Source organism: Amblyraja radiata, chromosome 2 (genome assembly GCF_010909765.2).
Source record: "Amblyraja radiata isolate CabotCenter1 chromosome 2, sAmbRad1.1.pri, whole genome shotgun sequence".
Lineage (NCBI taxonomy): Eukaryota > Metazoa > Chordata > Chondrichthyes > Rajiformes > Rajidae > Amblyraja > Amblyraja radiata.
This window is the reverse complement of record NC_045957.1, coordinates 58,953,799-58,979,448: the sequence shown is the minus strand read 5'-3', so window position 1 is coordinate 58,979,448 and position 25,650 is coordinate 58,953,799. Positions and strand designations below refer to the sequence as shown.

Sequence of the window (25,650 nt, the reverse complement as noted above, 5' to 3'; positions counted from 1 at the left end):
AGTGCTCACCTTTGCCATCTGTGCCTGTACTCCACTGGCTTTGAGCGATGCTACTGCCTTCTGTGCAGCTGCTGGGCTGTCAAAGTCTACGAAGCCATAGCCTGTAAAAACAGTTACATTATCAACATCAGGTACGTGCTTTGCATCCAGCTACAGTGAACTGCGACAAAAGAGCCCTCTGCTCTACTCGGATCAAATTAAAATGAAAGCATGTGTTTTATTAAACATTTTTTCTTATTCTGAAATTATATTCTGATTAAACTGGAAGTATTGTTGAAGCTGTGTTAAGGAACCAACCTCAACAAAAACAGGTTTTGTTTGCTGGGCAGAAACAAAGGCACATTGACAATGAAGGATTGGTTGTAAATCCTGATTTAATGAATTAGCAATAAACATTTGGCTGCAACCTTATTCTGTCAATGTTCTTTAACTTAATGGTTTTAACAGAATGCATTTCCATGCGGCACATTTATGCGGAGAAACAATGTTTCTCTTTACCTATTATGTTAGACTTGAAACAATCATTGCATATTAACTGAGCAATTGGGAAAAACACTGCATGTAAGCATTGGAAGGAAGAAGGGCCTGCATTGATGGCAGATTATTTTATGGTTGTATTATAATTAGTACTAAATTCAATGCAATAGTTGAATATTAGCGAAGTGTCCAAAATAGTCAAAGCTAATATCTCACGTCGATAATCAATATGCATACAAATATACTGTAAAATAATTATAGAAACATAGAAAATAGGTGCAGGAGTAAGCCGTTCGGCCCTTCGAGCCGAATATGCAAACACGGCTACAGTAGCCTGAATGCAAAAGAGGCATTTATGAGAAACATTATGACAATTCTTTAAATTTAATTTATAAATTAATTCATGAGGCATGAAAACTTTAGCTGGTGTATTTTACCCATGAGGACGATTACTTTAACTTCAGTATTCTGGATATATCAGATTATGGATTAGATTGTATAGTTTCCAGAAAGAGCTGGCTAACTGGATACAGAATTGGCTTTGTGGTAGGAAGCAGAGGATGGTGGTGGTGGAAACTAATGTTTTGGACTGGAGGCTATTGGTGTTTGTCATCTAAGGATGACAATGTACAATTGGTAAGTTTGCCGATTACACTAAAATATGTGGTATTTATAGGCAGTGAAGATGCTTATCAAGGATCACAGTGGGATCTCGATCAGCTGGGCAAGTGAACTGAGGATTGGAAAAATTGAGTTTAATTTAGATAAGTATGGCATTTTATTAAGTAATACCAGGGCAGGACCCTCATAGTGAACGGTAGGGGTCTGGGAGGTGTTGTAGAGCAGAGGGATCTCGGCGTACACGTTCATACCCTCTCTCACACCTCCCGCTGCTGAAAGACTTATCCATGCCTTCATCCCCTCCCGACTGGACTACTGCATCTCACTTCCCCTTGGCATCAGCTCCACCTACATCAACCGACTCCAACTGGTCCAGAACGCAGCCGCCCGACTCATCACCCACACCAAATCCTGGCATCACATCACTCCAGTCCTCAAACAACTTCACTGGCTTCCCATCTCCCACCGGATCAACTACAAAATCCTGATCCTCACCTACAAAGCCCTCCACCATCTGGCCCCCCCATATCTCACTGACCTCCTCTCCCCCTACCAACCCTCACGGTCCCTCAGATCCACATCAGCCGGTCTCCTCTCCATCCACAAGTCCAACCTCCGCAGTTTTGGGGACAGAGCCTTCTCCAGGGCAGCTCCCAGGCTCTGGAACTCCCTCCCCCAACTGATCCGCAATTCCGTGTCCCTCACCATCTTCCAGTCCCGCCTCAAGACCCATCTCTTCACCTCTGCCTATCCTTAGCCCCACGTCCCCCTCCCTTTTCATCTGTGCATTAATTGCCTCATATTGTGTTTTGTATTGAATTCTGTCTTTACTTTGTGTACTAGTCATGTCTCCACTATTTATTTCATTCCCCTTACATGTTTTTCCTCTACCTGCTAAATTTTTGTAAGGTGTCCTTGAGACTCTTGAAAGGCGCCCATAAATAAAATGTATTATTATTATTATTATAGTTCCATGACAGTGGCATCACAAGTAGATAGACTGGTGAAGGCAGGTTTTGGCATGGTTGCCTTCATCAGTCTGGGAATTGAGAGGAGAAATTGTAACATTTTGTTACAGTTGTACAAAACTTTGGTGAGGCTGTGCTTGGAACATAGAACAGTACAATGCAGGAATGGGCCCTTTCGCCCATAATGTTTGTGCCAAACATCATGTCAGATTATTGAGCCCCGTGTTTAGTTTTGGTCAAGGAAAGATGCCATTAAGCTGGAAAGAGTGCAGAGAAGATTCACAAGGATGTAGTCAGGATTTGAAGACCTGAGCTTCAGGGGGAGATTGGGCAGGTTAGGACTTTATTCCTTGGCATGCAGGACACTGCGAGGTGATCTGAAAGAGCCGTATAAAATCATGAGAGGAATAGAGCAGGTCTTTTTTCCCCAGAGTAGGGGATTCAAGAACCACACGTTATAGGTTTAATGCAAGAGGAATATATTTTTCCACATAGGAGATGATAGGTATATGGAATGAGCTACCAATCACAACACATGAACAGGTACATGCATAGGATAAGTTTAAAGGGAAATGAGTCAAAATGCAGGCAAATAGGGACTAGCTTAGATGGGGCATCTTCAGATTCAGATTCAATTTTAATTGTCATTGTCAGTGTACAGTACAGAGACAACGAAATGCATTTAGCATCTCCCTGGAAGAGCGACATAGCAAATGATTTAAATAAATAATAATAAGTGATAATAAGTGTCCGGGGGGTGGGGGGGTGATTGGCAGTCACCGAGGTACGTTGTTGAGTAGAGTGACAGCCGCCGGGAAGAAGCTGTTCCTGGACCTGCTGGTTCGGCAACGGAGAGACCTGTAGCGCCTCCCGGATGGTAGGAGGGTAAACAGTCCATGGTTGGGGTGAGACTTGGAACATCTTGATCGGCATGGTTGAATTGGGTCGAAGAGTTTGTATGTATCTATGACCATAAATGGCCTTTAAGAAACATTGAAGCACATGGGACAATTTTCACTTTTGACCCAAATCAGAATGGCTGACATTGGCCTGTGCCAGCTGGATCAATTGTAAAAAAGCAGTCTTTCTCTGAGAACTAGACTTGATTGCCATTGCTTCGTTGTGACGAGATTACACAATTGGAGGGCTTGACTTGCCACTTGAAAAAAGCTTCTTTCCTTCCTCCTCCTTCAAGATATAGATCATCTGACCAGGATTTATTTGCATCTGAATGGACTTGTGAATCTTGATGCATGAGAACATTTTTTGTTCCTTTTTGTTTTTTTTCAGAAGAATGCAAAATATAAAATTCCCATATACAAGTCTTCACATTCCAATGTACACAATTTAAGTTGAAATTTATATTTTCATTATTATATCTTACATGTTACTGATTTTGAAGAATATCCAACACATATTGAGCAATGTTTAAAGGAAAAAGACTATTCATCATTTCATGTACCATACATATCCATGCCAACAGTCAGTCCAAGATAATAAGAAAAACTTGACAATATCTATATTACTAAAACTCTGATCTTGACCGCTTTTGGCCCACTGTGCTGTGATTTCCAACAGAACGCCGTCACCTACGGCCGTCATTTTTGGCCACCTCGCTCAGAGCCCCCCTCCGCCTTGCGGGTGCAGAGGATTTTTCCCATCGATGACAAATCAGAGAGATATTAATGTTTTTTTTTAAATTCACCATTCTTTCTGCAGCCCCTGCTGGAGGGAGTATAAAACCAGGAAGTGGTGTGCCTCACTCAGTCTCTGCAAGATGGATGAAGCCAAGGGTCACGTCTTTCTGAGCTCTGAATAACACTGAACCAATGTCGCCACAACTGTGAGTCCTCTTAATGTGGTTTGAAAATGAAAATATGGTTTGTTTGAAGTTAAAAGGCACTGCCTTCAAATGGTTGTTTGGGTGCTTTGGCTTGAAGTTGAAAGGCACTACTTACTGGAAATGGTGGCTTGGGTGCTTTGGCTTGAAGTTGAAAGGCACTACTTACTGCAAATGGTGGGTGCTTTGGCTTGAGGTTGAAAGGCACTACTTACTGCAAATGGTGGCTTGGCTGCTTTGCTTGAAGTTGAAAGGCACTACAAATGGTGGCTTGGGTGCTTTGGCTTGAAGTTGAAAGGCACTACTTACTGCAACTGGTGGCTTGGGTGCTTTGGCTTGAAGTTGAAGCACTACTTACTGCAAATGGTGGCATGATGTTGAAAGGCACTACTTACTGCAGTTGGTGGCTTAGGTGCTTTGGCTTGAAATTGAAAGGCACTACTTACGGCAAATGGTGGCTTTGGTGCTTTGGCTTGAAGTTGAAAGGCACTACTTATTGCAAATGGTGGCTTGGGTGCTTTGGCTTGAAATTGAAAGGCGCTACTTACTGCAAATGGTGGCGTGGGTGCATTGGCTTGAAGTTGAAAGGCACTAGTAACTGAAAATGGTGGCTTGGGTGCTTTGGCTTGAAGTTGAAAGGCACTACTTACTGCAAATGGTGGCATGAAGTTGAAAGGCACTACTTACTGCAAATGGTGGCTTGGCTGCTTTGGCTTGAAGTTGAAAGGCACTACTTACTGAAAATGGTGGCTTGGGTGCTTTGGCTTGAAGTTGAAATGCACTACTTACTGCAAATGGAGGTTTGGGTGCTTTGGCTTGAAGTTGAAAGGCACTACTTACTGCAAACGGTGGCTTGGGTGCTTTGGCTTGATGTTGAAAGGCACTACTTACTGCAAATGGTGGCTTGGGTGCTTTGGCTTGAAGTTCAAAGGCACTACGTATTGTAAATGGTGGCTTGGGTTCTTTGGCTTGAAGTTAAAAGGCACTACTGCAAATGCATTTATTCCTGTTTGCACTGTATATTGATTTTAGATAAAACGCTACCACTTACGGCTGTGATTTTTAGCCATCTTACTCAGTCCCCCTCTGCTCTGCAGGTGCAGAGAATTCTTCCCATCAGTGAAAAATAAAAGTGTTATTAGTGTTTAAAAAATGTTGAGAATCTCTCTCCTGTCAATCACGCCATGAAGGCCACACCTTTTCCGGTGGGGGAGGGGTTATAAAAGTGTGTGTGTGGCTCAGTCTCTTCATGATGGGGGAGGGAGAGGTCATGCCTCTGTCTGAGCTGTGAATCAACTGAACACACTGAATGGCTACTGAACTGTGAGTTTGGTGTTTTATATGGTTTTCTGGTGGTTTCACCCTGCACGAAATTGTATGAAGCTGCATTTGAATTTGGTGGCCTTGGATCCAGCTTGAAGTGGTATGAAACTGCACTTGAATTTGGTGGCCTTGCACCCTGCTTGAAGTGGCATGAAACTGCACTGGAATTTGGTGGCCTTGCACCCTGCTTGGTGGTAGGAAACTGCACTAGAATGTGGTGGCCTTGCACCCTGCTTGAAGTGGTAGGAAACTGCACTAGAATGTGGTGGCCTTGCACCCTGCTTGGTGGTTGGAAACTGCACTTGAATTCGGTGGCCTTGCACCCTGCTTGAAATGGTAGGAAAATTGATTTGAATTTGGTGGCCTTGCACCCTGCTTGAAATGGAATTTCAAGGAATAGCCATGAGTCAACTGCCAGCCTACCAGCCGTGAGTGAGCTGCCAGCAGATCAGGCTTGAGGGACTGAGCTTCCACCCCAAGAACCCATACCAGTGCTCCAGAAAGCCCCCCCCCCCCCCCCCCCACTGGCCACCAATATTGGAATTGGTGGAGAGGTGGAATATTGCGTCGGGGGACCAGCCCTCCCGTGTGAACATGGGACCCAACGGGTCCCACTTAGTCTAGTCTATATTACTAAAAATCTGATCTTGACCACTTCCTGTTGTTCTGTAAATTGATTTTAGAAAAAACGCTGCCACTTACGGCTGTGATTTTTGGCCATCTTACTCAGAGTCCCCCTCCGCTGCGAAGGACAAGTGGATTTTTCCCATCGATAAAAAATAAAAGAGTTATTAGTGTTTAAAAAATGTTGAAATTGTCTCCCCTGAAGGCCACGCCCCTTCCGGAGGGACTATAAAACCCAGAAGTGTTGAGTGCCTCAGTCAGTCTCTGCAAGATGGGGGAGCGAGAGGATCACGTCTCTCAGTCTGAGCTGTGAATAACACTGAACACAGTGTCTACTAAACTGTAAGTGTTTTACTGACATGTCAGTGCCCTTAATGTGGTTTGAAAATATAGTTTTTAAATGTTAAAGCTGTGTTGCCTTTGGTTTGGAAATGCTCAAGCTGTGTGCCTTTTGTTTGGAAATGCTAAAGCTGTGTTGCCTTTGGTTTAGAAATGCTAAAGCTGTGTTGCCTTTGGTTTGGAAATGCTAAAGCTGTGTTGCCTAATTAAAGTTGCCTTGCCTAATTAAAGTTGCCTTGCCTTCTATATAATTAAAAGTCTAATCTTGACCACTTCCTGTTTGCGCTTTAAATTAATTTTAGAAAAAATGCTACCACGTATGGCTGTGATTTTTGGCCATCTTACTCAGAGTCCCCCTCCGCTCATCAGGAGCCGAGGATTTTTCCCATAGATGAAAAATAAAAAAGAGTTATTAATGTTTTAAAAATGTTGAGATTCCCTCTCCTGTCAATCACGCCATGAAGGCCACACCCTTTCCAGTGGGAGGGGAGAGAGACTATAAAACCCAGAAGTATGGGCGTGGCTCAGTCTCTGCAAGATGGAGGAGGGACAGGTCACGACTCGCTGTCTTTAGTGGCCTTGCACCCTGCTTGAAATGGTATAAAACTGCACTTGAATTTGGTGGCCTTGCACCCTGCTTGAAGTGGTAAGAAACTGCACTTGAATTTGGTGGCCTTGCACCCTGCTTGAAATGGAATTTCAAGGAATAGCCGTGAATCAACTGCCAGCCCACCAGCCCTGAGTGAGTGAGCTGCCAGCACAACAGGCTGGAGTGACTGAGCCGCCAGCCCAAGAATCCATTCGGCCCACAATGTCCATACTAGCCCTCTGGAAACCAGTCCCTTCACCCCACAACGCCCATACTCGCACTCCATTTTTTTAAAGTTTAAAATGAGGGAGGGTGAAAAAATGAGCCGACCTGCACAGTTGGGGGCTATGGGTGAGTGGTCGAATATTGCGTTAAAAATGAGCCGACCTACATCTGAAAGCCCTCCGAATATAGATTTGAAAAATTCTCTTTTAAGGGGCCTTCTCTTCTATTTCTACTTTCCACCTTTTCTTTTTTATTTTATTTTTTTATTTTTATTTTTTTATATACACACTTCACATTTTTCTACTCTCTACCATCTATTTTTCCACTCTTTCCCCTTTCTATTGTTTTCTTTTTCTTGTCTTGCTTACTTCCTTCTCATAACATAAAACTAGAGGTTGTACATAGAATGGATTACGGGGGTATGACATAGTTGGCACCTAAAATTAGGTGCCACTGTATTGCTTTGTATTGTATTAACTTCTAATAAAATAAACAAATTAAAAAAAAATAAAAATAAAAATAAAAATAAAAATGAGCCGACCTGCACAGTTGGGGGCTATGGATGAGTGGTGGAATATTGCATGTGGGAATATGGGGGAAAGGGTTGCGTTAGGGGAATGGGTGAGTGGTGTAATCTTATGTTGGGGAACGGGTTGTGTTGGGGAACCAGGCCTCCCGTGTGACAGGGACCCAACGGGTCCCACTTCGTTTAGTTTGTTCTATATTCATCATTCAAGCCCATTTTATAAACAGTTCCAAGGTTTCTACAGCATATGAAGTATTATGTTAAAACCAAATAAATAAATTGTTTCACAGGCTGTGTGACGTGGAAAGTGGTCCAAAGGCATGTGACAATCTCACATCATAGTCTACATCTCAAAAATCTATGTTGCATCATTTATCAAACTGAACGCAAGGTTGGGAACCTTAGGAAGCAAGGACAGTGTGGGAACTTAAGTATTGTGTAGCCTTCGACTGAATCTACTTCATACCTGTATACTTTTGTTTATTCTCATTACAAATCGCTACAAAATTATCATAAAAAGTAGGTAAAAAAGTAATGCAGTAACATTCACAAGGGCATAGTCGTGCTTTGACAATTCACAATGCTATACCGTTATGCTTTTAACTAAAACATCGATTGGCACTGAATTCTACTAATAAACAGTTTGACAGGGTTATCAACAGAAATTGTCGCTAATACGATAAAATATATATGTTATTTGTCAGCTCACAGCCCCCGACTGAAAGAATCAATATGCTTTAAAAGCCAAACAATTTTTTTCTTAAGACTATTGCAGACTACTTCGTTTCTAAAACAGAAAAATTAAAGCTTTTTCTTGGTTAAATTTAAAGAAATAATAAACTATTGCGAGTAAAACCTCCACCTGCTATAGCCTGGTTGAGATTAGCAGCATGCCTGAAGTAACATTACAAACTGCCAATTATGCTCTTTATCTTGGGGTTTCTGTTGATCATCTCCCCAGGGTGCAATGGAATATCAAAGGAATCTTCTCAGAAATCTTTCACCCCAATTATTCTGGTCAACTGAGGCTTTGAAAGGATTGCTTTACTTCATGTCACAGGGTATACTAGCTTTAGCAACAGATTTGTTGAGTCAATATCGAGTAACAATTATGATTGAATATGTCAAAAGCAGATGGAAAATAAAAATGGAGACACAAGAGAATGCAGATCTGGAACCTTGAGCAATCAGACAGTAACTCTAAGATTTTTGCCTCCATCACAGTGAGGAGGTGTTTGGTGAACTCACTGTGGTGGATGTTAATTTGTGTTTATTGTGTTTTGTTATTATTACATGTATGGCTGCAGGCAACAGCATTTCGTTCAGACCGAAAGGTCTGAATGACAAATAAAGGATTCAATTCAATCAATTCAATTCAATTCAGATTGCTTGAGGAATAAGACTTTTGCCTTCCATCACAGTGACAGGGTGTTTGGAGTGAAACTGTTAATTGTGTGTGGTTTTCTTTGCTGTTATGACTGCAGGAAAACATTTCGTTCAAACTTTTCTTGTTTGAATGACAATAAAAGGCATTCTATTCTAGTCTATTCTATTCAGTGTATCAGGCAGTATCTGTGAAGGGAAATGGTTAAACAACGTTTCAGGTTGGGACATTTCTTCAGACTGATGAAATGAAAATAAATTCTGCCTTAGCACTTCATTGAGAAAATTAGACAAAAGATGAAACACAAGGGGCAGCACAACAGGCAGGCCTGTTTCTCTTATCATCATGACTTTTTTTGCGTATCTTTCATTCATTCATTCTATATCTCTTTACATCACCGTCTATATCTCTTGTTTCCCTTTCCCCGACTCTCAGTCTGAAGAAGGGTCTCGATCCGAAACATCATCTATTCTTTTTCTCCAGAGATACTGTCTGACCCGCAGAGTTACTCCAGCTTTTTGTATCTATCTTCGGTTTAAACCAGCATTTGCATTTCCTTCCTACACATAAGACACGAACTGTCAAGATATATAAAAAATAAATGGGTAGATTATACCAATCTTGTGTTTTCACTGGAGAATGTGGGGACAAAAAGGGGGAATGAGATGCTTTATAGAGGGAAGTTCTTTGGTTTTAAAAAATAGATTGTGGCGGCAATTATGAGTTTTGAAAAGCATTGGTTAGTGTGAGGCCAGCTCAGTTTCACTGATGGGCGAGCAGGTGAAAGAGGGAGCAGTGCAAAAGATTTTAAAACCAATCCTAAGCATCCCAGAGTGACTGCTTCTAACGGTGTATAAAAGGAAGGCAGCCACTAGTGGCACAGTCTATTATTTTGTTCCTATGGTGCAAGTGTATACAATATCTTGGTGTGGTTACAGGTTGTTTGCGGGCAAAGGGACATCCAGAAAGTGGAATGCTTTTGTAAGTGTGTTACTGAGAGTTCAACGTAAGCATGTTCCTGTTAGAGTGAAGGGCAAGACAAGGAAGAGTAAGGAAGACAGGATAATGAGAGAAATTGAGAGTCTGGTCAGGAATAAGAAGGAGGTTGTGATCAAGTATTGGCAGCTGGGATCAAGTGTATCCCTGGAGGGGTATAGGGATTTGAGAAGCATACTTAAGAAGGACGTCAGGAGGGCGAGAAATAGCTGTGGCAGAAAAGACTAAGGAGAATCCAAAGATTTGTTATGAATATTATGAAAAAAAGAGGGTAACTATAGGGAGAATAGGGCCCTTCATAAACCAAATAGATAATCTATGTGTGTAGCTGCAAGTGATGGGCAAGATCCTCAATTAAAGGGCAGCATAGTGGTCTCCTATGACCACGTGGTTTTCCTCTGAGTGCTCCGGTTTCCTCCCACATCCCAAGACGTGAGGGTTTGTTGGTTAATTGGTCTCCGTAAGTTACCCCTAGTGTGCAGGGAGTGGCTGATAATGTGCGATGACATAGAACTAGTGTGAAACCTCTAATCAATGGGTCTGCGTGGTCTCAGTGGACCAAAGGCCCTGTTTCCATGCTATATTTTTCAAAGTATCAATATTTCTTGTCTGTTTTTATCATGGAAAAGACATGAATATGAGGTAACTTGGGAAAGGTAATGGAGATATCTTCAGGGCAGTCCGTATTACAGTCGAGGAGGTGCTGGATGTTCTACGACACATGAAGGCCGATAAATCTCCTGGACCTGATCAGATATATCTAAGGACAATGTTGGAAGCTCGTTAAAAGCCCTGTCCCATGGTACGAGTTCATTCTAAGAGCTCTCCCGAGTTTGCCCTGATTCGAATTCGGAGATTTACGGTAATGGCCATTCGTCGGTACTCGGGGCTCTCGTGGACATTTTTCAGCGAGTCTTCCCGAGTACCTGCCGTTCGCGTAACGAGCCGCTAAGAGACGTCCCCGAGCTCCGACGTACCCGCTACGTTCATTCTCTGTGCTTACCACAAATTTGATTTTTTTTTAAACTCGGGAGAGCTCTTGGAATGAACTTGTACCATGGGACAGGGCTTTCAGAAAATGTAAGAGTCTTGACTGAGATATATGAATTATCAGGTGAGGTGCAGGAAAATTGGACGGTGGCTAATGTGCCTGTATTTAAGGTCTGGGAACTATAGACCAGAAAGTTTAACATGTGTGATAGGAAAATTACAGGAGAGGATTCTGAGGGGAAAGATATGCATGTATTTGGAAAACACGGATTGATTACCGATACTCAGTGTGGTTCTGTGCAGGGGAGTTCTGGTCTCACAAATTTTTTTAAAAGAAATATCCAAGAAAACTCATGAGTGCAGGATCAAAAATATAGTCTATATGGACTTCAGCATGACCTTTAATAAGGCTGGTGGATTAGATAACAAAGAATGCAAGGAAAGCTTGCTGACTGGATACAAAATTGACTTAATGGTAGGAAACAGAGGGTGGTGTGGAAAATTGTTTTTCGGACCGGAGGATTGTGACTAGTGGTGTGCCGCAGAGATTAGTGCTGGGCCCATTGTTGTTTGTTATGTATACCAATGGTTTGGATGAGAATGTACAGGTATGAATGTACAAGGTAGGTTTGTGGATGACACTAAAATAGATTGTATCACAGACAGTGAAGAAGGTTATCAGGAATTAGAGAGAGATCTTGATCAGTTGGAAAGTGGACCGAATAATATCTAATGGAGTTTAAAGCAGATGTGTGACGTGTTGTATTTTGGGGAATCAAACCAGGGCTGGACCTTCACGGTGAATGGTGGGGTTTTGGGGAATGTTGCACCATAGAGGGATAAAGGAATACAAGAACCAAGTTCCCTGAAAGTGGCACAAAGGTAGACAGGGTGATGAAGAAGGCTTTTGGCATGCTTGCCTTCATCAGTCAAGGAATTGTGTATTGAAGTTGGGACGTTAATTACAGTTGTACCAAACTTCGCTGGAGTACTGTGTTCAGTTTTGGTCACCTTGCTATGGGAAGATGTCATTAAGCTGGAATGGATGCACAGATGATTTATGAGAATATTACTAGGACGAGGGCCTGAGATATAGGCAGAGATTGGGCAGGCTAGGACTTTATTCCTTGAACGCAGGAGGCTGAAAGGTGATCTTATAGAGTGTTCTAAAATTATGAGGGTAATAAATAGGAAGTACCTTTAGAAAGGAGATGAGAAGGAATTCCTTTAGTCAGAGGGTGGTGAATCTGTGGAATTCACTGCTGTGGAGGCCAAGTCATTGGGTATTTTTTAAGGCGATTGACAGATTCGTAATTCGTAAGGGTGTCAAGAGTGATGGAGAGAGGGCAGGAGAAAGCGGTTAGAGCAAGATAATAACCCTTGATTGACCAATCTTTCCTCAATGATACAATTTTCTAATCCTAACACAATTTTGTAAATTTCCAGTGTAGTCCATCTTTCCAGTATTATGGTATCCAGAACTGTACGTGAGGCTTACACTGTTGCCTATTCAGTGCAGCATAGTTTTTCATACCTGTGTTCTTCCAGAACATTCAATAATGTTCAATTTAATATCACTTGCCTTGCTCTACTGCAGTACCACTGCCCAAATACATTCCTTCACATGTCTTTGGACAATTTAAAGCTTCTCTCCTGACTATCAATCACACAGCAAATGTTTGTAGCATCAGAAAATATCGAGGTCTAAGATATTAATATTTATTTCAAAAAGCAAAGGATCAAATAAATAGCCCCATGAAACCCCACTAGTAACATTCTTCTTGTTTAAAACATAACTGAAACCTATCATTCTTTTTTTTTAACCTTGATCAATTTTGTTTCCAATTTGCCCTCTCCCTTCGATCCCGATAAGCTTTTTTATTGATCATCGTGAAAAATCTTGCTAAAATTCATGTAGGCTATGCCACACACACACACTGCGCCTATCAACCACTCATCTCCAGCCCTCTACCCCCCTCCCCCTTTTTTATTGCCTCAGAAATTCAATCCAGTTGATGACTAGACCTATTCACAACAAATCCATGCAGACCATACCTGAATAATCTGAGTAACTATCTTTAACAAATTATAATTGAATATTATACTGGCTTTAGTAATTTACTGTCCAAGAATTTCACATCAATAAAGTTAAACTAACTGTCCAACTAGGTTTACTCCTTCCACATTATTTTAACCAAAGGCACACTATTAGCAATTTTTCAATCCTCTGGCACCTCTTTGTGCAGCAAAGGGACACTGAAAAAGTGTGGTTTGAGTCAAAGAGCCTAGGTTACATTTTATCCAACCTGGAAATGTATCAATTTTTCACGATGCTAAATCCCCTCAATAATTATTCTTTAAATGAAATACATTAAATACATTGTCATCATCCTATTGTGAAGACAATTGCAAAATATTCAGTGATGACCTTATCCTGATCTCGACCTTCACAGACAGGGTTTTTTTTTTTGGTTCTTAATAGCTTGTCTTCATTATCATCTTTCTGTAGATGCTTTTAAATAACGTGGTCTCTTCTATACCCCGTGACTCCTCTCACTCCCCATGCCCCCACTCGTAACAAGGGCAGAGTCCCCCTTGTCCTCACCTTCCACCCTACCAGCCGTCACGTACAACAAATAATCCTCCGTCATTTTCACCACCTCCAATGTGACCCCACCACTTGCCACATCTTCCTATCTCCTCCCCTGTCTGCTTTTCGCAGAGACCGCTCCCTCTGTAACTCCCTGGTCAATTCGTCCCTTCCCACCCAAACCACACCCTCTCCTGGCAGTTTCTCTTGCAATCGCAGGTAATGCTACACTTATCGCTTTACCTCCCCCCTTGTCTCCATTCAAGGACCCAAACAGTCTTTCCAGGTGCGGCAGAAGTTCACCTGCACCTCCTCCAACCTCATCTATTGTATCCACTGATCTAGGAGTCAGCTGCTCTACATCGGTGAGACCAAGCGTAGGCTTGGTGATCGCTTTGCCTAATACCTCCGCTAGCTTCGCAATAACCAACCTGATCTCCCAGTGGCTCAGCACTTCAACTCCCCTTCCCATTCCGAATCCGACCTTTCTGTCCTGGGTCTCCTCCATGGCCAGAGTGAGGCCCACCGTAAATTGGATGACCAGGACCTCATATTTCGCTTGGGCAGTTTACACCCCAGTGGTATGAACATTGACTTCTCCAATTTCAGGTAGTCCCTGCTTTCTCCTTCCCTTCCCAGCTCTCCCTCAGCCCACTGTCTCCGCCTCTTCCTTTCCTCTTCCCGCCCCCCTCCCCCCACCCTCACATCAGTCTGAAGAAGGATCTCGACCCGAAAAGTCACCTATTTCCTTCGCTCCATAGATGCTGCCTCACCCGCTGAGTTTCTCCAGCATTTTTGTCTACCCATTCACACAAGTTCTGTTATCCCTCTTTCCTCATCCAGTCCCTACACATTAGGGGCAATTTTAAAGTGACAAGTTAACCTACAAAGCCAATGCGTCTTTGGGATGTGGGAGGAAACCCACACGCTTGCAGGGAGAATGTGCAAATTCAACAGGGACAGTGCCCGCGGACAGGAGCGAACACAGATCTCTGCGTGTGAGGCAGCAAGTCCACCAGCTGTGCCACTATATTTTGTTTTCCAACACACAAAAACGTATACGTTGATAACTTTGGTTACAAAAAAAAAGAAACTATCCATTTTCAGTCTTAAATCTCTAAGTGACTCTATGTCCCCCTTTACAGCTACTGTATGTTTTAATTCAGTTCAAGACAGTGCAAAGAGTAGGAGTAAACGAGTCATTTTCAGAATGGCAGGCAGTGACTAATGGGGTACCGCAAGGCTCAGTGCTGGGGCCCAGCTATTTTCAATATATTTTAATGATTTGGACGAGGGAATTGAATGCAACATCTCCAAGTTTGCAGATGACACGAAGCTGGGGGGCAGTGTTAGCTGTGAGGAGGATGCTAGGAGGCTGCAAGGTGACTTGGATAGGCTGGGTGAGTGGGCAAATGCATGGCAGATGCAGTATAATGTGGATAAATGTGAGGTTATCCACTTTGGTAGCAAAAACAGGAAAGTAGACTATTATCTGAATGGTGACCGATTAGGAAAAGGGGAGATGCAACGAGACCTGGGTGTCATGGTACACCAGTCATTGAAAGTTGGCATGCAGGTGCAGCAGGCAGTGAAGAAAGCGAATTGGTGTTAGCATTCATAGCAAAAGGATTTGAGTACAGGAGCAGGGAGATTCTACTGCAGTTGTACAGGGTATTGGTGAGACCACACCTGGAGTATTGTGTACAGTTTTGGTCTCCAAATCTGAGGAAAGACATTCTTGCCATAGAGGGAGTACAGAGAAGGTTCACCAGACTGATTCCTGGGATGTCAGGACTTTCATATGAAGAAAGATTGGATAGACTCGGCTTGTACTCGCTAGAATTTAGAAGATTGAGGGGGGGGTCTTATAGAAACTTACAAAATTCTTGAGGGGTTGGACAGGCTAGATGCAGGAAGATTGTTCCCGATGTTGGGGAAGTCCACGATAAGGGGTCACAGTTTAAGGATAAAGAGGAAATCCTTTAGGACCAAGATGAGAAAAACATTTTTCACACAGAGAGTGGTGAATCTGTGGAATTCTCTGCCACAGAAGGTAGTTGAGGCCAATTCATTGGCTATATTTAAGAGGGAGTTAGATGTGGCCCTTGTGGCTAAAGGGATCAGGGGGTATGGAGAGAAGGCAGGTACAGGATATCGAGTTGGATGATCAGCCATGATCATATTGAATGGCGGTGCAGGCTCGAAGGGCCGAATGGCCTACTCCTGCACCTATTTTCTATGTTTCTATGCGCACAACCACGGCCGATGATGCACTGGCCGTGAATGTGCGCATGTGCAGGGGGAGGATGTGCAGGCCGTGGCAATGCGCATGTGTAAGGCGGCCGGCCGTGCCAGCGGATGAGGAGCGAGCAGAGAGCGGAGAACCGGACACGGTTGGCAGGCTGAGACGGAGAGTGACAGAGAGAGAGATAGAGAGGGGGGCCCACTCAGAGTTGAACGATTGGTGTCCCGGGTGCTTGCCAAGCCGGGCAAAATGGCATGGATTTTAGGTTGCCCGGTGGGATTTTGTCACCATTGGCACCCGGGCAACTGTTAATTTTGAGCCCTGTCTGTGCACTATGTCATCCATGGGATTCTACATCTGAAACACCCTTTTATTTTACGGATGCATGCTTACCTCCTTGAGCAGACCAATAACAATGACATGCAATGGACATAGTGGACTGCTCAAAAGGTATAAATATACCAATTGAGTCTGGCACAGACAATATTTTTTGGCAATGTTGCGACTGTATGAGCTCTGATTTAGAGCACAGGGCAACAATAGTTTTGCTATTTGCTGAAATGCTAAATGGACTAAATCATGCAAATCGACTTGGCTGCTTAAAGACTGCATTGCAATGTGGTGGTAGTGTTCTGAAGATACAATGGCGGTTGTTACACCAGGTACAGATTTACAAAATCAGTCCAAGACAGCATAGCCAGAATGTGACAAGACAGACCAAAAATAGTGTTTACAGCCTCAAAAATGATCATAAAAGAGAGAAGCAGGAGGAAAAACTTTGTCATTTCCAAAGTGACAACTGGAAGAAGGAAAGCTTACAGTGAAATACTAGAGGACACATGGCTGCATGCAAATACACAAGGAAAGAGAGCTTGAAGAAGCAACCAAAGTAGATAATGCTGCAAAAATCAAATAACAACCACAGATGCTGGAAATCAGAAATAAAATCATCAAATATGAGAAAAACTGAGCAGGTCAGGCAATAAATATGCAAAAGGGGATCAATTAACACTACAGGTCACAGAATCTTCATTAGAACATGCTGTCTGAACTGTGTCGTTTTTTTCAGCATTTTCTGAACCAAAGAGAATGTATAATTGTAATAATTACTGGATAAAAGCTTCAAGCATCTCTGCTAAGTGTATGTGGACTGTCTAATGCATATTACAAATACAAATACAATATTATTCCAGAGTATTTACTGTGATAGATTCAGAGTTATAATAATAACTTTATTTGTATAGCAGTTTTCATACAATTGAATGCAACACCAAAGTGGTTTTCACAAAAACACAGGTCGAAACAAAAAAATGCAATTTAAAACATAGACAGTTAATAACATAAAAAGCACAGATTTATATAAAAATATATAATAAAAATAAAACATTGAGAATGTAAAAGGACAAAAAACAAAAACACTGAGGTCATTATGAAGATGATTATAATGAAGCCATAATCACCAATGTCTGACCAGAAGTGAATGAGGCTTATGTGGAGAAATGATCCGTTTAAATCACATGTGACAAGTTCAATGGGATCAGTGACTTTATCGCTAGTTGAATTTACAACTGTAGATTGATATAAATTGCTTGTATGTAATGTGTAATGGGAAAGCAATGAAACGTCAACTAATTTATGTGTATCTTTCAAGAATAGAGTGTTACAGGTGATATGACATGAATACATCATAGTACCAAAGCCTGCTGTTTAGTTAAACATTTCCTACACTAATGCACTCATTTTACCCACTGGAATATTTCACCCTCTCCCACCTTTTTCAACCAGCAATTAATTTCTCTCTTAACGGTTCCCATTATCATCTTCTATACTTATCAGATTCCAGCACTGGTAGACTTTTTGAGGTCTGAGAGGGCTTTGGAGGCATCATTGTATGGTGTGGAATTATTGGTCGTGATGAAAAAGGATTTTCTGAAAGCTGCCTGTGCTTGGGTAAGTGAGCTTAGCCATAAAGTAGGATGATGATCCATTTGGGGATTTGAATTTGGAAAAAAATAGGGTGAGATAATGTGAGCTCAGTATTGTAGAAGGCTGGAAACATTTCTTGGGTACACTAAAACCTTAGACTTGAGAAATACAGTGTGGAAACAGGCTTTCGACTCACCGAGTCGATGCTGACCAGCAATCACCTGGTACACTAACGCTTAACTATATACTAGGGACAACGTACAATGTTTTACCAAAGCAAATTAACATATAAACCTGTACATCTTTGGAATGTGGGAGTAAAACGGAGCTCCTGGAGAAAACTGACACAGTCACAGGGAGAACATACAAACTCCATACTGACAGAACCCGTAATCAGGATTGAACCCGGGTCTCTGGCGCTGTAAGGCAGCAACTCTACCACAGTGCCACCAAGCCGCTCTAACGGTGAGGACACATGTGTATTGGCGGTATTAACCAATGCCATGGATATTGATTGAGAGCTAAATTAATCACTCCTAAAAAAAGGGCACAGAGACAGCATTATACAATAAATTCATGGCAGAAATACTTTGCAGGTCACAGGACATCTGTGGAGAGAGAAACGGAGTAAGGATTTTAATTTGATGAAAACTCACTGACCTGAAATATTTACTATTTCTCTCTCCACAGATGCTGTTTCACGCCAATGAACATTTCACATTTGTAGCACCTGCAGCTTTTTGATTCACATTGGTTTGGTTCACATTTTCACATTTTCACATTTGTAGCACCTGTAGCTTTACAAAGCACCCACATTTTATTCAATGGGTGTTCATGTCTTTTGATTAAAATGTTGGAAGATTTGAAACCAGTGTTTGGATCCGATAGAAGAGGCTGCATTGAAAATTATACTTTACAGGTTACAGGAATTTCATATGAAAAGGTAATAGGAGGTTTGTGAACTGCATGCAATGGCAGTATTGAATACATACAACAGTACAGCACAAGAACAGGCTCTTCGGAACAAGATGCTGTGCCGAACCTGATGCTGAACTAATCCCTTCCGTCTGCATGGGCTCCACATCCCTCCTTTCTCTGCATATTCATGTGCTTATCTGACATCTTCTTAAACAGCATTATTGTATTTGCTTCCCCATCACATAAAAATAATCACAGCTGCTTCAGAGGAACAAAATATCTTTAAGAATGAATAATATATATTTAAAGAATTGTAAAATTTGGCTTACAGTGATTGAACTAAAGAACAAAATTGGGGCAATCATACTTTAAGAAGTAAGTTGTTAGTCTCTCAATAGTTTAAGCGAGATCGAAGAGCAAATTTGCAGATACATTTCTAACATGCAAAAGCACTGTTTAACATGGTTGCAGGAAATACTAACAACAAGATGCAATAGAACATTGCACCCACAACTTCTTTCATAGCACCCAGAAAATCACAGCATCTACCAGCATGAACAGTAAGATGATCATGAAAAGTTCATTCAAAGTCACTTATTTCCTCAACTTTGAAAGATATTGCTATTATTCATCATTCCAGAGTGAATAGACCCATCTAATAGAACATTAACATTGCTCACCCCTTCATCAGGTAAACCACAGAATTTCAAGGCGTCTGCATCTTATCAAGGGCAATTCAGCATGAGCAATAAACATTGATCTTGCAAACAACACCCATATACTCCAAATGAGCCGTTTTATTGTTTAAACTCCTCTCAGTTACATTTTGAGTCATTTGCAGTAAATGCTGGGATTATCAAGGTAATGGAACTGTGAAACACCACATGAGTCATGTTATCTCATTTCAGTGTAGACAAATCAAATGACACTCACTGGTCAAATAACTACACAATTCATTACAATTGAATGTTGCATATTCCCTAGTATATACATTAATTATTTTTTTATTTACATTTTCAATTAATTTATAATGCTCATTCAATGAGGGTGTCATCATATTCTTTTGAAACTGTTACCATTTTCATACAAGATCTTCATATCAGAAACGCTGCCACTATGGCTTGAACTGTTTACAACTGGATTTATTTTTAATCTTGCATTTGATTGTAAAATATTCATATTGCCAATTCATTAATTGAGGCATGAAACCACACTCATAATAGTCAAAAATACATCTGGCTATAGTAAATGTGTAGGCTTGACATTAGGAATATTTCTGACACAGGAAGGAAATTCTTACATAAAAGGGGTATGGAAATTAAAATCTAGATATGGAAGGCCATAGAGGTAGATAATATCAACGGATGGGTATTTTTTAATATGACCACGTCCTTTAGTTCCATGTTGATTTTAATGGTGCTTGCACACATGTGAAAACCATGAATGTTTCAAGTGTTTTACTGTATTTGTGTTGAGAAATAATTCTAATTTAAAAGAAAAGTACATCATTTACAGACTACTTAGAATGTACAAATATCTTTATTTGAAGTACACAACATTTATACTAATAATGAGAGCAATTATAGATGAACAGCCTATTTTTGCCCACTACTAACTTATATAATTTCAAGGTCAAAATTTAAGCGGATGTAAAATGCACACTGGACACAGTCAATACACCAAAACATAATTAAGATATGATGTTTTGCTCAAATACTGATGTCGGACGTAATTGTAATCACCACCTTACAAATAATGTAACTCTGTGTTTCAATGGTGCTTTGAAAGCAAAACCTGCTTTAAAGGTAACACTCAACTAATTAGCTTTTTTTTTCTCAGACGTAAAATTACTTTGTTGCTTTCTGTAATATTGAATGTAATGTGTTTTATCAGCATGGTGGATAATTGTTGCATCAGAAAAGTTGGAAAGCTTTGTTTACTTCCATTCTTTATTGGTTGCTTGATTTATAAATAAAAAACAATGAAAAGCTACTTTAAAAAAAAATGTGATTTATCCCTAGGACATACCAAAGCTATGTCAGTAAATTAAATAGTTTAGGTTTGAAGTCTTTGTTATATAGGAGATAGCAACAATCATTCTCAACTTGAAATGAAACATGTAACAACAAAGGTAACACATTAGCAGCCTGAAATAAGAAACTTTCTCATTATCTGTGAAGGAAATACAGCTGCTCCACGCAGGTTGCAAGGGAAAGCACAAGGACAGAATCCCCCTTGTCCTCACCTTCCACCCCATCAGCCGTAGCATACAACATATTCACCATCCAACTTTTTCACCACCTCCAACGGGATCCCACCACAGGCCACATCTTCCCATCTCCTCCCCTTTCTGTTTTCCGCAGAGACCATTCCCTCCGTAAATCTCTGGTTAATTTGTCCCTTCCTACCCAAACTTCTCCCTCCCCGGGTATTTTCACTTGCAACTGCAGGAAATGCTACACTTGTCGCATTACCTCCCCTCTCAACTCCATCCCAGAACCCAATCAGTCTTTCCAGGTGAGGCAGAGGTTCACCCAACATTAACAGTGTCTCTTCATGAATATTAATATTCAGCCCGCGCAACGTTTTAAATGAAAACATGAATGCAGATGCTGATATCGTGAGAAAAACCCCCCAAATCTATCTGAAGAAGGGTCTCAACTAAGGTTGCCGACTATCCCGTACTACACAGGACATTCCGTATATTGGGCTAAATTGGTTTGTCCCATATTTGACTGCTAATACTCGGGTCGAGGGGACTGTCGGATCGGAGTGCCGCATCTGGCCCCGCCTCACCCATCCCAAAGTAGTGCAGCCCATGGAGTGCAGCAGCAGCGCCTCGCTCGTGGCCCAGTCGGTCGGCAGCCCGGCCAGCTGTCCGACCTTCGGACCATCGCTTAATACCAACACCACTACCTCTCCTTCTCATGGCCAATCATCGGTTCATGAGTTGGATGTGGTGCTGAACTTTGGCCCGGGTGCCGGACTTTGTGCGACGTCGCGTGGCCCAGGCTAAAACTCCTCAGCTGGCCCGCCGGCTGGACTTTGTGTGCAGTCCAGCACTCGGGCCAACTCATCATTCACCCAGCCACGGCAGAGTCGGTCAACGAATTGCCCCAGACTTGGTGACTTGGTTGACGTTCTGTCACTTTCCGTGCATCAGTTGCACACCTGGTTCATCGAAAATATAAAAATTCAAACTTCGAAGTACGGTTTCTACTGAATGTGTATCGCTTTTGCACCATCGTAAAGTTGAAATATCGTAAGTTGAGGAGCATCTGATCTCTGTAATCACCAGAGGGCACGCTTGCAGACAGATCCTAGATCTGATGCAACAGCGTGCGTGCGTGTTGCATGTGTTGTTGACGCCACTCACGAGTGGCAGGAATTAGCAAAATATAGCATGTAGCGCATCGGTTGTACGCTATATTTTGCCAATTCCTGCCAAAACTAAAAGTTTCAGTAACGTCTGGTGTTGTTCGGTCGGTTTGGCATGTGCAAATATGGATAAACCTGCAAAATAGTAAAGACTGTGCAGCTGTAACAAGCAATGGGAAGCAAACAAGACATGGATTAAGCCCGTCAGCGGTGACTCGACGAAGGCCTTCTGTACTTTATGCCGTTGGATATTTGTCCTTTATTTTAACCTTTTGTCCCTTATTTGAGAGTGAGAAAGTTGGCAACACTATTTACAGGTGCCCTCCCCTAAATCCCCCTCCAATTTTTTGCTTAACTTCCTATCACATCTTTCTTGTTAGTGTGGTGACTACATGGTTTCACTGTGACCGAGACTTACACTTATGCCACCAAATTAGCTGCAAACCACTTGCAAGCAGACTGCTATTTCCAAGACCCGGACAACTGTGCTTGTTTTTCAGAAGCATTTTAAATAGAGGTTCGGAACTGCAATTTAATAACTTGATTCAGAATGCCTGGAACAAATTATTCAATGAAATAAGCATCTTCTAAATGTTACTCAGATCTCAAAAAGAGGAGAACAATCCCAAATATAGTGCTTGTGAAGAAGAATTATATTTTCTCAGTACTAATTATAGTTCTTGGGGATAGAAAACATTGTTTAACTGCCAGCTTACAATATATTTTGCATTCTAAAACTGTACAACGATTGTTTGCAACGATCACCCTTGCTGCTGCCTTAACAGAACTGTATGGAACACCTCGAGCATCCCCTTTAGCAAGATCTGTCTAATCTGGAAATTACCTGTTGCTTTGTTTGCCTCCATTACTCCAATTGAAAGTCCAGCCGTCAAGTCAAGTCAAGTCAAGAGAGTTTTATTGTCATGTGTCCCAGATAGGACAATGAAATTCTTGCTTGCTGCAGCACAACAGATTATGTAAACATAATATAGAACAGGAGATAAAAGTTCAGTGTGTCTATATACCATAAACCATATATATACACAATAAATAAACGGATAAAATGCAATAGGCTGTTATTGCTTAGAGTTAGTTTGATGTCATGTTTAATAGCCTGATGGCCGTGGGGAAGTAGCTGTTCCTGAACCTGGATGTTCCAGATTTCAAGCTCCTGTACCTTCTTCCCGATGGTAACGGAGAGATGAGTGTGTGGCCAGGATGGTGTGGGTCTGTGATGATGTTGGCAGCCATTTTTGAGGCAGTGACTGCAATATATCCCTTCGATGGTGAGGAAGTCATAGCCGATGATGGACTGGGCAGTGGACACAACTTTCTGCATTCTTTTCCGCTCCTGGACGTTCAAGTTGCCGAACCAAGCCACGATGCAACCAATCAGTATGCTCTCTACTGTGCACCTGTAGAAGTTTGAGAGAGTCCTCCTTGACATACCGACTCTCCGTAATCTTCTCAGGACGTAGAGGCGCAGATGTGCCTTCTTTATAATTGCATCAGTGTGCTGGGACCAGAAAAGATCTTTGGAAATATGCACGCCCAGGAATTTGAAGTTCTTGACCCTTTCCACCATGATATAAATGGGATTGTGGGTCCCTATCCTACCCCTTCAGTCTACAATCAGTTCCTTGGTTTTGCTGGTGTTGAGAGCCAGGTTGTTGTGCTGGCACCATTTGGTCAATCGGTCGATCTCTCTTCTATACTCTAACATCACCATCAGTGATTCGTCCCACAACAGTGGTGTCGTCGGCGAACTTGATGATAGAGTTCTCACTATGTCTGGCTATGCAGTCATGAGTATAGAGTGAGTACAGCAGGGGGCTGAGGATGCAGCCTTGAGGTGCTCCCGTGCTGATTGTTATCGAGGATGACACATTTCCACCAATATGAACAGAGGGTGGTCTGTGGATGAGGGAGTCGAGGATCCAATTGCAGAGGGATGCGCAGGGACCCAGATCTGAGAGCTTGGTAACCAGCTTGGAGGGGATGATGGTATTAAATGCCGAGCTGTAGTCTATGAATAACAGCCTGACATATGAGATTTTGTTGTCCAAGTGGTCCAGAGCGGAGTGGAGAGCCAGTGAGATTGCATCCACCATTGACCTGTTGTGGCTGTAAGCAAACTTCAGTGGGTCCAGGTTCTTGTCGAGGTAGGAGTTGATATGTGCCATAATCAACCTCTCAAAGCACTTCGTCACCACAGCACATATCAACTCCTACCTCGATAGTCATTGCTGAGTGAAGAAAAACTACCCAATATTAATAACAAATTTCTCATGCTCATCAGAACCTTTTGACTCTCCCACCCCTTTTAAATGTTAAGTGATGTTCTGAACCTTATATATTCATTATTCATAACAAGGCATCACTGGCAAGGCTAACTGCCTTGCAATGGCAGTAAAGGGCCTGTCCCACCAGCATGCGATTGCATGCGTCTAGCGTGACCAAACGTGGTGGTTTGAGGTGTACGGCCTCGCGGGGCCAGTCCCAATTCCAACCGCAGAGGCGTATGGAGTTGTGCGGGGCTGGTCCCGACATCATACTCACCAATCAGCTGGGCAGGAGGCGGGCCGACTGAATTTGGACGTCGCATGGCGTCGGGCGGTGACGTCATCATGCAACGGCACGTGGGCGGTGACGTCATCATGCAACGGCACGTGGGTGGTGACGTCATCGCGCAACGCCATGCGCTAGGCGTATGCCGTCTCTACACGGCGTACGGCGTCAAGACACTGCGTATAACGTCGAGATGCTGCGTACGCCCGTCGAGGCGCTGCGTATGGCCTCAATGCGGCTGCGGGCCGACAGGCCGTTGTCGCGCGGGATTTTCAGACAGTGCAAGATTTTTGGAGCCCTGTGCAATGTTGGGACCAGCCCCGCACAACTCCATACGCCTCCGCCGATTGTAGTGGGACCAGCGCCGGGAGGCCGTACGCCTCAAGCGACCACGTTTGGTCGCGCTAGACGCATGCTATCGCATGCAGGTGGGACAGGCCCTTAAGAGTCAACAACATTGGTGGATCTGGATCACAAATAGGTTACATTTCTTCCCTGAAGGACATCAGTATATAAGATGGGTTTTGAAACAATACAGTAGTTTTGAGGTTAACATGACATTTTCTGAAAACTGATTACTAAAACTGAATTAAAATTCCACAGATGGCAGAGTTAGATTTGAATTTAGGCTGCTGAATATCCAGGCTTCAAGGTTAGTAGCCTGTTAACTTAAACATTGCACCTCCACCCTTCCTTTTACTCACCTGTTTCTGAATACAGCTGATTCAGGTTAAAGACCCTGCTGTATTTTGTCTGTTGCAGCAATTGTTGATTGATTTCTGAGTTACCACCATTACAGAAGATTGGAAAAGCACACAGGGTTAATGACGTCTCATATTAAGTATAAGCTTCTAATTTCTAAATCTTTGTTAATAATGCAAGTCTGTATCAACTCCAACCCTGAATATTTCAGTACTTAGTACAACATTCCAAAAAGGAAGAAAGATTCTAAGGGGAGTAGGAGGCAACCGTGGCTGACAAGAGAAGTTAGGGGTAGAATAAAACTAAAGGAAAAGATGTATAACACAGCAAAGAGTAGTCGGAAGCCAGAGGATTGGGAAACTTTCATAGGACAACAGAAGGAAACAAACGGGCAATACGGGCTGAAAAGATGAAGTAAGAG

At 42.3% G+C, this 25,650-nt stretch overlaps 1 protein-coding gene across 7 annotated transcripts in view; it reads right to left on the bottom strand.

Annotated features, from left to right (window-relative positions):
• rbms3 (RNA binding motif single stranded interacting protein 3) overlaps positions 1 to 25,650 on the bottom strand; it is a 1,345,529-nt gene that overhangs the window by 372,787 nt on the left and 947,092 nt on the right. For all 7 annotated transcript variants that reach the window (XM_033047243.1, XM_033047268.1, XM_033047258.1 and 4 more), the window contains one exon: positions 10 to 101. In XM_033047243.1, the coding sequence (XP_032903134.1) occupies positions 10 to 101 (92 nt within the window). The remainder of the gene's footprint in view (positions 1 to 9; positions 102 to 25,650) is intronic.